The 12,312-nt window shown below is 45.5% G+C and overlaps 1 protein-coding gene across 12 annotated transcripts in view; it reads left to right on the forward strand.

Annotated features, from left to right (window-relative positions):
- The window catches only part of CUEDC1 (CUE domain containing 1), a 115,033-nt gene that overhangs the window by 93,254 nt on the left and 9,467 nt on the right, over positions 1-12,312 (forward strand). For all 12 annotated transcript variants that reach the window (XR_010593759.1, XR_010593758.1, XM_065572766.1 and 9 more), the window contains 3 exons: positions 116-243; positions 7,315-7,441; positions 9,626-9,809. Coding sequence is in view for 10 of the 12 variants with exons in the window: in XM_065572766.1 (XP_065428838.1) it covers positions 116-243; positions 7,315-7,441; positions 9,626-9,809 (439 nt within the window). In the remaining 2 variants the exon portion in view is untranslated. The remainder of the gene's footprint in view (positions 1-115; positions 244-7,314; positions 7,442-9,625; positions 9,810-12,312) is intronic.

A 12,312-nucleotide genomic window follows, 5' to 3' on the forward strand; every position in this document is an offset into this window, starting at 1 on the left:
TGTGTATGTGAGAGGAGAGGATCAGGCCTCCCTAGGCATGTCTTGCATTGTCCAAGCTCTCCTCTGCTGACCAGTGGCCGGTCTCTTATTCACTCTCATTCATTTATTTGTGTAGATTTTGGAGCGGACGCTGGAACCAGACAGTTCGGATGAAGAGCCTCCTCCTGTCTACTCGCCCCCTGCCTATGATATGCATGTCTTTGACCGGCAGTATCCACAAGCTCCACCGAGCCCCCCTCCCAGGTAAGAGCCACGGTGTGGAGTCCACCCAGCATGAGTCCACTACCTCGCAGGAAAGAGCCAGGAGCAAGCTTGTTCTGGGTTACAGTAATGGGGAGCCTCTAGTGTTGGGGTCACACTCTGAATCTCTGAAAGGACACTGTTGGGGTGGAAAAAGTGCATTTCAAGATGTTTATCTCACTGCCTGTAGTTTCCTTTTATAGACTGGAGTGGATTTGTTTCCTTAACAAAAGGTTTTGTCTCCCACCCATATACAAGTGTGCTTGGGAATGCCAGGCTATGCATGTTGACTTGCAGCTATGGGGATAGTTGGGAGGGTCGGGCCACATAGGCTGGCGCATTGCTGAGCTTGAAATGGTAGTGAATCAAACCCACAGGATTAGGAACACCAGTTCATAAAAATGAAGCAAGCTAGTAGGTAACAGAAACATCAGGCTGCTTTCTTTTGGGGCTAGTGATGATGTTGTGTACACTGCCTTGTGGAGGAGGCACTGGTGACTAAGAGAAGTGTGAAGCACTAGTGATGGGGATTCTGATAGCTCCAGGAACCTCGCCTCCTCAGTGGGGATGTTTACGACAGGAGGGCAAAAATTGGAACCATTTATCTTTGAGCCTGATCTTTGCAGGAGGGGCAGGATGGGTCTGGATCTAAACCGCACCAGACGCAAAATCAAAACCCGGATGAGCAAAGTTTAGTGCAATTGCAGCACAAATTTTTTCACCCTTCCTGTAGTCAGTAGGTTTTGATGGAATGTTCCACCAGAAGGTGTGAAAGACTGTCCTGCAGCCTACTCCCTCAGGATAGAAAGCTTAGCATGAATGGAAAAGAACCATCCTTTCTCCTGTATTGCTAATTAGATGGGCTTGCACACCATTCAATACACTGTCCTTGCTGCTGTCTGCCATATATTCTATTTCACCATGTTGCTTTGGCCAGAGGTTGAGTGTTTTTGAAGGGCAGATGCGCCAGACACATTCCAAGGCGGCACAAATGGCTTCGCTGCGTTTTGGCTGGCCTCTTGTGGGGTCGGCTGGTGAGAGTTAATTAAGATTGGGTGAGATAAAGCCAGAGGGGATGAATGAAGATCACAGCTGGGTGAAAATGCCTGCAAGGCTGTAGAAACCCAACAGCTGAAAGGCCCAAAAAATAATTTGTGGATTGAATGGAATGTCAAAAATTAGCTAAAAGAGGTGAGCTGTTGTTTCATCTAAACAACAGCAGGTGGTTTCTCTCATTGAGCCTGTTGCTATTCATCACTGAAATCAAAGAGATTTTATAGTCAGAAAATCTAGAGTAACAGAGATGGTGGCTATAGAAATTGCACATATGTCTTTAAATGTAGACAGCCCACTGCATTCCTCAGGCACTAAAGCCAGACTTCATTCATTGTTCAATATGTCCTAGCAATCAGTTGTCACATACTCAGGAGTAAAATTTGACCATAACCTGACATGCCGCGCTTGCTGGGAACACCCGAAAATTAAGATCTCTTCCTGTATCGCCATGATGCAAAAACTATCGGGAACCTCCTGGGGAGCAGATCCTTTGGTCCTTCATACATCTGACTCTGGTGTTTGCTCCAGCTGAAAACTGCTCTATGGTCTGGGGTGAAGCTGCTACGCTTAGGTTGTCTACATGGAACTGAATTTGGCCACTTGTATTATTAGTGGCTGCTTGAATTATACTGCAGTCTGTGTTAGGGCACGTTGTTCTGGCAGACCTTCGACAAGATGCCATGACTGTCAAGTCTGCCTGGAGAGCTGTGACAGGTGAAAATCAACCGATTTACATTTCCGGGTAACTGATGCCCTATTTTCAAACAGGAAACAACTTGCAGTGCCAACTCCAAGTTCTGCTTACATTCAGGGGAGGAATTCCACTCCTGCAGATGGGTGTGAGAGACAGTGGCTGATCTCTTGACACTCCTTTGCCAAAGCAGCTCACCCACTGCTGGAGAGGAGTACTACTGGCCCTTTACCATGTGTGGATAGTCAGCACCACAAGGCAGCTGAAAACTAGGTTCTTACAGAGTGGAAGCATCGGTGGGAGAGAGAGTCTAACACACTGAGTAAATTCAGGAGTCCATCGCTGCACCTGCCTCCTTGTCCACTTAATCGTAGATCCTGGACCAGCCTCAACAGGGTTACGCTCTGGCTCATCCAGAGTAGCCGCAACCATAGACAGGCACGCATTTCCTCCTTGTGCTGTGACTGTGGAGCAGTATTGCAGACAATAACTCATGTGGTGGAAGTGGGCCCAACCCAACCTCTGGAGGGTGGTTTACCCCTTGCCTCCTATGATACAGAGGCTATGCTTTGCTTACGAACCTGGACTGAGCTCTGTCATCTGCATATGAGAGGAGGAGGAGCAATCACTAAATTGTACTGTGGATTAGACGAGCTTATAGTGAACTGGCCAGTAGGTATGTTCAAGTTGTAATAGTTGTCCACTGACCTAGTAGATATGGTGGAATCAAAAGTGCTAAATGGTGTAATGAGCCCTATACTGCTGAGACTCATTGAGATTCTCCCTTAGCTCGGCTGGAAGAGGCTTGGTCTTCTGGAGCAAGAGGATCCAAATTTTATCCCTCTTGTTGCTGTGATGTTCTGAGTGGCCGTGGGATGTGTATCACTGTGACAGCTGGGGAGTTCCAGCTGGTCCGGGATTTGATAAATTTTCATAGAGCATAAGGCCAGAAGGGATCACTAGATCATCTGAATATCATACGCCATTAAACTTCATACATTTACCCCTGCATTGAGCCCAGTAATTTTGCTTGGCTAAAGCCTATCTTCCAAAAGGCATCCAGACTTAATCTGAAGACTCAAACCACCACTTCCCTTGGTAGTTTGTTCAAACTTACTGCTAAAAGTGGCCTGTTTTCTAACTGAAATTTATCTGGCTTCCGCTTCCAACCATTGTTTCTTATTCTGCCTTTCTGACCTAGATGAAAAAGCCCTTTTGTAGCTGGTATTTCTCCCTGTGAAGGCACTTAAATATATATTACATTTGTGGTGTCTTTTCTGTCTCTAGTTTCCATTATTCTGTGATATACTAACAGGCTATCCAGTGCATCTAGGCTAGAAAAGCTTAGTTTTCCCCATAAAGCATAATACTGACGTGTGTGTGTGTGTGTGTATATATATATGTGTGTATATATATATATAATAGAGATGATCAAATAGCTTATCAGTGCAACCACACACCTGTTTGCTATATACTGTAACTCTGAAATCGCCTTTTTGGAATACCAGTGGCTGTCCTCCTGGGGTTCCGCACAGAGGTGCCAGCACATTACTGACCTGAGGGCAGCCTTGACAATTGGCAGAGAGCCCAAGAGCTGCGCCTGGTTTGTACAAAATGGATTTATCCAGCTAGCTCATCTTTCACTGTGAAGGCGGCACGGGGCACGCAGGTTTTGACCCAGCATTGTGTGCTGGGATCTGTAGTTGGGTTGGCCCTTCTCTGCTGGTTCAATAAGATCTGCAGCTGCTAAGGAGGCTGGCTTAGGAGAAGCAGGCTCCCCTAGAGAGTGTGGCTGTGAAGGGTCAAGTGATGTAGAATTGTCCTGGGGGTGGAGGGAGAAATATGCTCTCCCTGTTCCTTTAGTCAAACCCAAAAACTACTTGATTCTTCTCTGGCTGATTCCTGCTGTCCCTCTGGCGCCTCTGCAGGATGGGTACAGTCAGAATTTGAAAGGGAAGTTCCAAAGTGGGAGTTGCCTGGGAAGAGGCTTTTATTTGTTTTCTTCCCCGTGTGTAAGTAGTAATGAAGACATGAACATTCACACGCAATCATCGTCGCCTCCTGCCACTTCTGCTGACTTTTATGCTTCACTGCAAGCCCTGAAAATAAAATCCACAGCTCCTGAGCTGTTAGAGAAAGCAATAAGTTCTTTCCACGTCAGCACGAAATCTGCCAGAGTGGAGCTCCTCACCTCCCACCTCCCTCCTCATCTCTTCTGCGCCCTGCCAGCTTTGTGCCTTCTTTCAAGCTGCCCTGTACTCCTCTCAATTAACGTACACCGGGCCCCCGCTGCCCCTCCAGCTTCAAACAGCTCCTGGAAACCTGATAACTAAGAGCATCCAGACTCCGCTCTGCGTTTGTTCTCAGCGGTCTGCCTGCCTCCCGGTGCCTGTGCGTTGTTAGCTCTTCAGGACAAGGATTCAGTTCTTTGAGCAGTGCATCTTGCTTTGGGTAAAGCACCTTGTATGCTGACTTTGACCAATAAATAATAACTTCTCCTGGGAGGCTGTTAATTGGGGAAATCCTTGACACAGAGGCCAAGCCTGTCCCACATGTGGGGAGATTTGGAGTTTGGGGTGGGAGGGGAGGAGATGAAGATCCCAGAAGAAACTCCCTCCCCCTGAAAATGCAAAATAAAAGAAGCCAATTTCAAACTCCCAGAAATGCAGGCAGCACCACTCTAGCAGTGGGTTCGATTAGGCTGTGGAATAGCCTCCCCAAGGAAATGGGGTCCAGTGCTCAGGGTGTTTAAAACTAAGCATTAGGAAAGATAGAACCGGGGGACAGTCCTGGTCGTGGTGACCTAATGGGTCTCTTCTGTGTGTGCGTTCTGTGATTCTGGGGAATGCTCTGGCAAATAGCCCCATCAGAACTCCAGAAAGAATTGACCAGTGCAAATGAAAGCATTAACAGACTGATAGGCAAGAAATGGCTGAGCAGCAAGGTCCCATGTCACATTATCCGAGTGTACATATAGGGGAAGATAGAAGAAATGGTGAGCAAGGCATGGTCTGTGCACCCAGAATGTGATAAAGGGCTGAGGATACAGGCTACCCATGTACCCAGACTGCCTGCTGTGATGGGTTAGATCACGGAAACCCCCTTGGGACTGCCATCTGATGTGTTGAGACTACCTCTGAGCCCGTTTTCCCTGACAGGAAACCTTGCCTTGTTTGAGCCAGACACGCTTGCCTGCTGCAAACACAGGCCCTCGGTCTGAACAACATCCCCCAAAAGCTGCAGGCTTAACTGAAAACAGCTTAAGAAGTGTTCCTGTCTCCAACACCCAGAGGCCCAGTTCCTAATGAGGTCCAAACCCCAAATAAATCCATTTTACCCTGTATAAAGCTTATATGGGATAAACTCATAAATTGTTTGCCCTCTATAACACTGATAAAGAGGTATGCACAGCTGTCCCCCCCTCCCCCGTATTAATACATACTCTGGGTTAATTAATAAGTAAAAAGTGATTTTATTAAATACAAAAAGTAGATTTTAGGTGGTTCCAAGTAATAACAGACAGAACAAAGTGAATTACCAAGCAAAATAAAATAAAACATGCAAGTCTTAACTTACAGTAAGAAAGTGATTACAGATAAAATCTCACCCTCAGATGTTTCAATAAGCTTCTATCACAGACTGGACGCCTTCCTAGTCTGGGCACAATCCTTTCCCCTGGTACAGCCCTTGTTCCAGCTCAGGTGGTAGCTAGGGGATTTCTCATGATTGCTGCACCCTTTGTTCTGTTCCACTCCCTTATATATCTTTTGCACAAGGCGGGAATCCTTTGTCCCGCTCTGGGTTCCCACCCCTCCTTCTAAATGGAAAAGCAGCGGGTTAAAGATGGATTCCAGTTCAGGTGACATGATCACGTCACTGTAAGACTCCAAGCCCTCATTCCTCCCAGCCTGACTGACAGGAAGGCCTGCAAGCAAACAGAGCCATCCACTGTCAATTGTCCTGGTTGATGGGAGCCATCAAGATTCCAAACCACCATTAATGGCCCACACTTTGCATAACTACAATAGGACCTCAGAGTTGTATTTCATATTTTTAGTTTCAGATACAAGAGTGATACATCTATACAAATAGGATGACAACACTCAGTAGATTATAAGCTTTGTAATGATACCTTACAAGAGACCTTTTGCATGGGGCATATTCCAGTTACATTATATTCACACTCATTAGCATATTTTCATAAAATCGTATAGAGCGCAACGTCACACCTGCCATCCGCATACAGCACTGATAGTGATGCCTATGGTGCTGTCAATTCACATTCACAGGTTCCATTTGCAGCCTGTGTTCTTCACCCATTGCTGACAGATTTGACATGCCAAAGAGTCGGCTGCAACTTCCAGCCTTACAGCAATTCAGTGGTAGGTTTAGCGCAGAGCCGGTCAAAGGACTTCTTGGTTAGTGATGTGCCTTCTGCTCTGTAGTGGCCATTACAACACTGCAGGGGTCACTTCCATTTGGCTCTTGAACTTCACCCTCTGGCCAAATCTAACCGTCAGCAGTTACCCCACAGGGGCTTGTTTTCCATCCTCTTTCAACGGGACTGAAACAGACAAAACTTCACTTTATGTTATCCTTAAAGGTTGCCATACCCAGTCACACCACTTGGCTTATCAAGTCTTGTATCCTGCCTCAGCTCTGGCCCTATGCCTGAGGGTTTTAAGGAAGCAAACACTGCCCTTCTCTTCTCTTCCTCCCCTCCGTAAAGGAACGCTCCCGGGCAGTTATGCAATGCTGCACTTTGTGGGGTTGAGTGGGTGTGATTTACATAGTTAAGGCATAACCCTCTCAGTGTTGCCAACACCAACACAATGTTTGGTGATTTTCTTAAACCTCAGCTCCTTGTGTCATTATCTGAGAATCTTGAGTAACAAAACAAAGTGTCAGGTTTCAGAGTAGCAGCCGTGTTAGTCTGTATCCGCAAAAAGAACAGGAGTACTTGTGGCACCTTAGAGACTAACAAATTTATTAGAGCATAAGGAAACAAAGTGTAAATGTCCAGCAGAGGAAAGTTTGAAAATGTGATGACACCAAAAGGCTCAAAAACTCTACAGCAAATAAAAAGAACCCCAAATTAGTTACTTTAAAAAAATGTTTAAGTCAAGCTTGTGATTTTGGGGGGAAAGGAGATGATGGCTGATGTGATTTTTTGAATGCTTGAGGTGGGCCCTCAATTCCTAGTCAAGTCAGTGGGAATCGAGGGCACTCATACCTTGAGGAGCTGGGTTCTTAGAGTTTGCAGAGTGAGCCAGAATGCTGAAATGATTGCTTTCTCATCTCGGTGTCTTTTTTTCCATGGCCTACAGGATTGATGTACCCAATTCGAGTGGCCCTCAGGTGCACAGACGGTACAGGAACTGGAATCCACCATTACTAGGCAACCTTCCTGATGATTTCCTTCGCATTCTACCCCAGCAGATGGACAGTGTGCAGGTGGGCGGAGAATATGTTCAACTATATAACACCTAGACTCCTTATGGTGACAAGTTCAAATCCTAGCAGGGCTGGTTCTGTCCTTCATCTTTCTGAAGTAGATTCACTGAGCAGTGCATAGATTACCATGAAGGGGCATTTCCAGTGAAAACCTAGTGATGCTGTGAGATTAAATTCATCCCAAAATGTAAGATGTGCCAAAATAAAATTTTTTACAAACCTGTAGAAATATCAGAACTTAAAATTCAGCTATCAGCCTTTTCCTATAAGGTTTACAACCCTAACTTTGCAGCAGGTGTGGCCTTTTAAGTATAGACAAGCCCTCTGGCTTCCAAGATGCATCATGGCAATTTTCATAGGAGTAGGCATTTGACTGGGCGTCCCTGCCCAAAATTTCCCTTGTCCCCCTCTATTATACAATATGTTGCAGACTGGCTGGCTGCTGCCCTCCTACCCCAGAGGTAAGCTTCATTTTAATGGTGCCATATAAATTAGGGTTTGTGAACTGCCTTTGGACTTCAGCATCAATACTTCCTTAGCATGGTCCTAAAACTCTATATTTGGGCATCTCACAGTGTATCAATTTATGCATCTTGACAGAGCTGCAATAGGGAGTTGTCTCCTGCAAGAAGCAAGAATGACCACTGAGCGAACTACTCTCAGACCTAAATGCAAAGCTTATTTCTTCCACTTAGCTTTCCCACAGTATTTTCTCTGCCCACCCAACTCCCATGTATATAAACAAGCAAACAAACCCAGACCTTAAGATGTCTCTCCTATAGGCTAGGAAAGGCGAGACAGAAAATGCAATGAAGGGGGCCAAATTGTAAGTACCCAGTTAGACAGCTAGATTCTTCCCTTCCCTTTTGGCTCCGAAGGCACTTCTGCCACAGTTTCATAAATTATTCATCTTCTCAGGCTATATTACCTTTCTGGGAATAGAAAGCTGCCTGTTCACTGGGCTCTGGGGGAAGAGATGTCCTGGTGCCTTTTTCCTTCCTCAGGAATTGTATGCTATTGCTTTTTATGGCCCTCTGAGACCAGATACAAATCAGATAAATATGGTAGGCAAGGTGAGATTGCTACTGGATGGAATGTTTCTCCTCCTTCCTATTTTACATGCACAGATACATGCACGAGCAGGGAAATGAGATATAGAAGATGTTAGGATTTGTCTCAGATAGTGGAATTTGTCAGATGGTAAATTGCATTTTCAGCCGTTAGTTGGGGAAAATAAAAGCTGTGCCACTTCGGCTTCCCTCAGTGAGAGGCTTTGCACTTCTCCCCATGTCAAAGCCAGGTTCAGCCCTGGTTTGATGTTGATTTAGCCATCAGAAGAACGCTGATGATTAATTCTTGTATTTAAAGTGAGGCTCTGACTATAAAAGTAGTTTCATGGGATCATTGTGACTTTCTGATTTCCAGATTAGATGTTCTCAGATTCCAAGTTAAAAAGAAAAAACACAACCTTTTTCTCCCCAATAGCCAGCCCTGCTGACTTAGCCTGAGATCGGAGCGTCAAGCTGGGTACTTTCCTTTTCACACATTACTAGCAATAAAGCCGGGCCAAACTAAGCCCTCATTGACTCCCATGGTGTAGCCTGATTGCCTTCAGTAAGTTTGCACATGTGTAATTGATTGGAACTTGGTAAATACTTCTATTGATGATGCTCAAGGAGGAAGAGAATCTAGCTCACTATCCCACAGCTGAGTTGGCTCTGCTGGGCTGGCTGAGAAATACAGCCAAGGAAAAATGTATGCACCATATAGTCAGCATATCTGCTGCTGATTTTGCTTGGGAGCAAATATGCTGGGGAAGAGAGTGCCCTTTTCACAGTTGCTTTTCCCAGTAGAGATTTTCACTTTAACCAAGATCAGGGTTGAAGCCCTTTGGTAAGGCTGAATTACAGAGGGGAGTACAGCCTGCTGTTGACCAAACTGTGCTGATTCTGTTGATAGATGGGGACCTTTAATCTTCAATATTGATATTCCAGCACCTTTCACAAGAGTTTAAAACCTTGATTCAGCAAAGCACTTATGCTTCAGTGTCATTGAAGTCATTGGGACTTAAACACAGGCTCAAGTGCTTTGTTGAATCCCGGCTTACAGTCACACACACTGGTTACTGTAATGAGCTGCTCAAGGCCTTCATTGACTCTTCCTTTATGTCACACGCTTGTCCAGAGTTCACAAAGTTGCCATCAGACTGTGCCGGGCGAGGGCAGCCAGAGATCCCAGGGCACGTTGGACCAAGAGAGGAAGTGGAAACAGTACCTGGAAGATGAGCGAATTGCGCTCTTCTTACAGAACGAAGAGTTCATGAAGGAGCTCCAGAGGAACCGGGATTTTCTCCTGGCCCTTGAGAGAGGTGATAAGCCATTTCAGAGACTTCTGTGTATGCTTTTCATGTGCTTGAATTCCTCCTTTGCTGCAACTTCCAGCCCTTAGGTCTCATTTTCCATTGCCCTACACCTTGTGTCATCATTTACACCAATACAAAATGAGTGAAAAATGCAACTACAGCACAATGGCAACGTTTTCCTCCCATGTTGCACTTCTGCTGCATTGGTGTAAATAACCTGAGGGTGCAGTGCTATGGAGACTCAGACCCATTGGAAGCTGATGGCAGGGGCACTTTCTGTTCCTGCTAGCCTGGCTTGGGAGTCTTGCTCATGGGTCTCCTAACTCTGCAAAGTCCTTCCATCTTCCCCACCAGTTAATACCCCTTTCATGACCATCAGACCTATAGAAGCATTGGGTGAAATCCTGGCAAAACTCCCCTTGACTTCCGTGAGGCCACGAATTTCATCTGTTGTCCTCTGATCCCTCCTCCCACCTCTTCCGAAAGACCTAGACAAAACACTCCATCAGCTGTGATTGGTCTCCAAAGGTTGGGCTTTATCATTACATCCTTGTTCCCCCTCCGCCGATATTGCTGTTTTGATTATTTCCCTTTTAACCCTTCCTGCCTACAAAAAGGATAATTCTACTAGGGTTTGGTATATGATCACCTCACTCTTTTAGCATTGTAACCTCTGTCACTGTAAAATACTGCTGGGTTTCCCAGAACTTCTCACCACCTTCTGTCTAGCGTCTCTTGCTAGCTGTTCTCAGCAGCTTTTCTGATGACACTACAAGGAGAAGTTCAGTGGTTTTGGTGACTTGGGGTCTCTTGAATTATGAGCCAGCCCCTTGCCAGTTCCTCTCTGCTCTGTCACTTTAATTCTGAACACACAGGCTAATATATTCCCATCTGGCTTATCTCACCAATCATGGTATTTGTCACTCACAGGTCTCACTCTTGGTTTGGGAAAGCTCATCCTAATGCCTTAATTTAAATGCTCAGCCTCCTGTCCATCACAGCCAGAAAATCAGCTGCTCACTTACGATTTTCATTTTCTCTCCTTTGCCATGGTAAGACTAGCATTTTCCAGCCTGCTTCTCTAATCTCTGTCATTAAAACATGGGTGGTGCATGAAGCTTAGGTGAACGAATAGAAACCACAAAATACAACACAGTGTCGCTCCTAGATGGTGATTAAGGGCCATGTGATACATTTCATTCATTGTGCATCTTAGACTGCCTTGCCTACAGCTCCACCTTGAATCATCTGCCCCAGGCCTGCTCCAATGTTCTGAACCTCTGAGCAGCTTTGGACAGACAGCATTCTTTGTTTTCAAAAAGCAGTTCAACAGAGAAATATTTCCATCTTTCCATGAATAACTGGGATTGCCCCTCAGTGTTACACTAGCCCTATGTGTTGGATTGCCACTGTTACTTCTTCTGAGAGGTTTCAACTGGTGCCTTATACTATTGATTGAATACATATATAGTGAATATATGTTCAGTATATATAACATAAGTAGAGAGAGGCGCACATGCTGAGTTAACTTGGCTACTGTTACCTCAGGCTGTACCTTGCCTGACTTTTTACTGAACATTGCAGTAACACAACTTTCTGTACAAAATAAATGCACGCACACACACACTGTCCAACAGGTCCACCCAGCCTTTGAAATACTCTTTCTGGAGCAGTGTTCTTCAAGTGAGACTACAGCCCAGTGGGTTTTGCACCTCGCAAAGATGTTCATACCCACTGTGCTCTAGCTGTCTGATCCTTTCAGAGGAACAGTTGTAAAGGAAATGGGATTGCATTTGTTGCTTGACTGCCTTGTATGTTGGTTTTGAAGGGGTCTGAGTTTATACTCTTGGGATTGGGATGTGGAGGCACAAAGTTACCACCAATTAGCTTTATGCTTTACATGTGCAGAATGCTAGCATTCGGAGCCTGCGGCAGTGTTGGGGGCACAGTTCACTTCCTCTCTTGATTTCTCAAGCATTGTGATTTCTCAAGCACTTTTCCTCTGAGGCAGAGGGACACAGTGGAGAGAGCATGTGCTATCCAGCGCAGCAAAAAGACTGGAAAGCACTTGCCCAGTTTTCTTGTGCTATCACTTATTGCCAGCTGGGATCCCGCTCCTCAACAGAACAGCAGATAGCACTTCAGACCGCGTTTGCTCACTTTGCTGACAGATGGAACCCAGAACAAAGCAAACCAGGCTGGGACTGCAAACTTGGAGCAGGCAGCATTGAGGTCTAGCTTAACTGCACTGCTTCAAAACAAAGCTGCACATTTGGGATCCAGATCTCAAATGCCCCCATAGTTTTAGATTAGGAAAGAGCCTTCAGCCGAAGGGTCTTTATTCAGCCTCACTATAAAGAGAGGTTGCCTATCTGCAAAATCTGACCCTGGATCTTGATTTAACATACCCAGCATTAGAAGATGTGTTGATCTGGGGTTGTGATATGTCTTTGAATCCATTTTTTCAGAAGCATGAATATCCTCTTCTGACACCATCAGAGATGCATGC

This window comes from Chrysemys picta, chromosome 19, assembly GCF_011386835.1.
Source record: "Chrysemys picta bellii isolate R12L10 chromosome 19, ASM1138683v2, whole genome shotgun sequence".
Lineage (NCBI taxonomy): Eukaryota > Metazoa > Chordata > Testudines > Emydidae > Chrysemys > Chrysemys picta.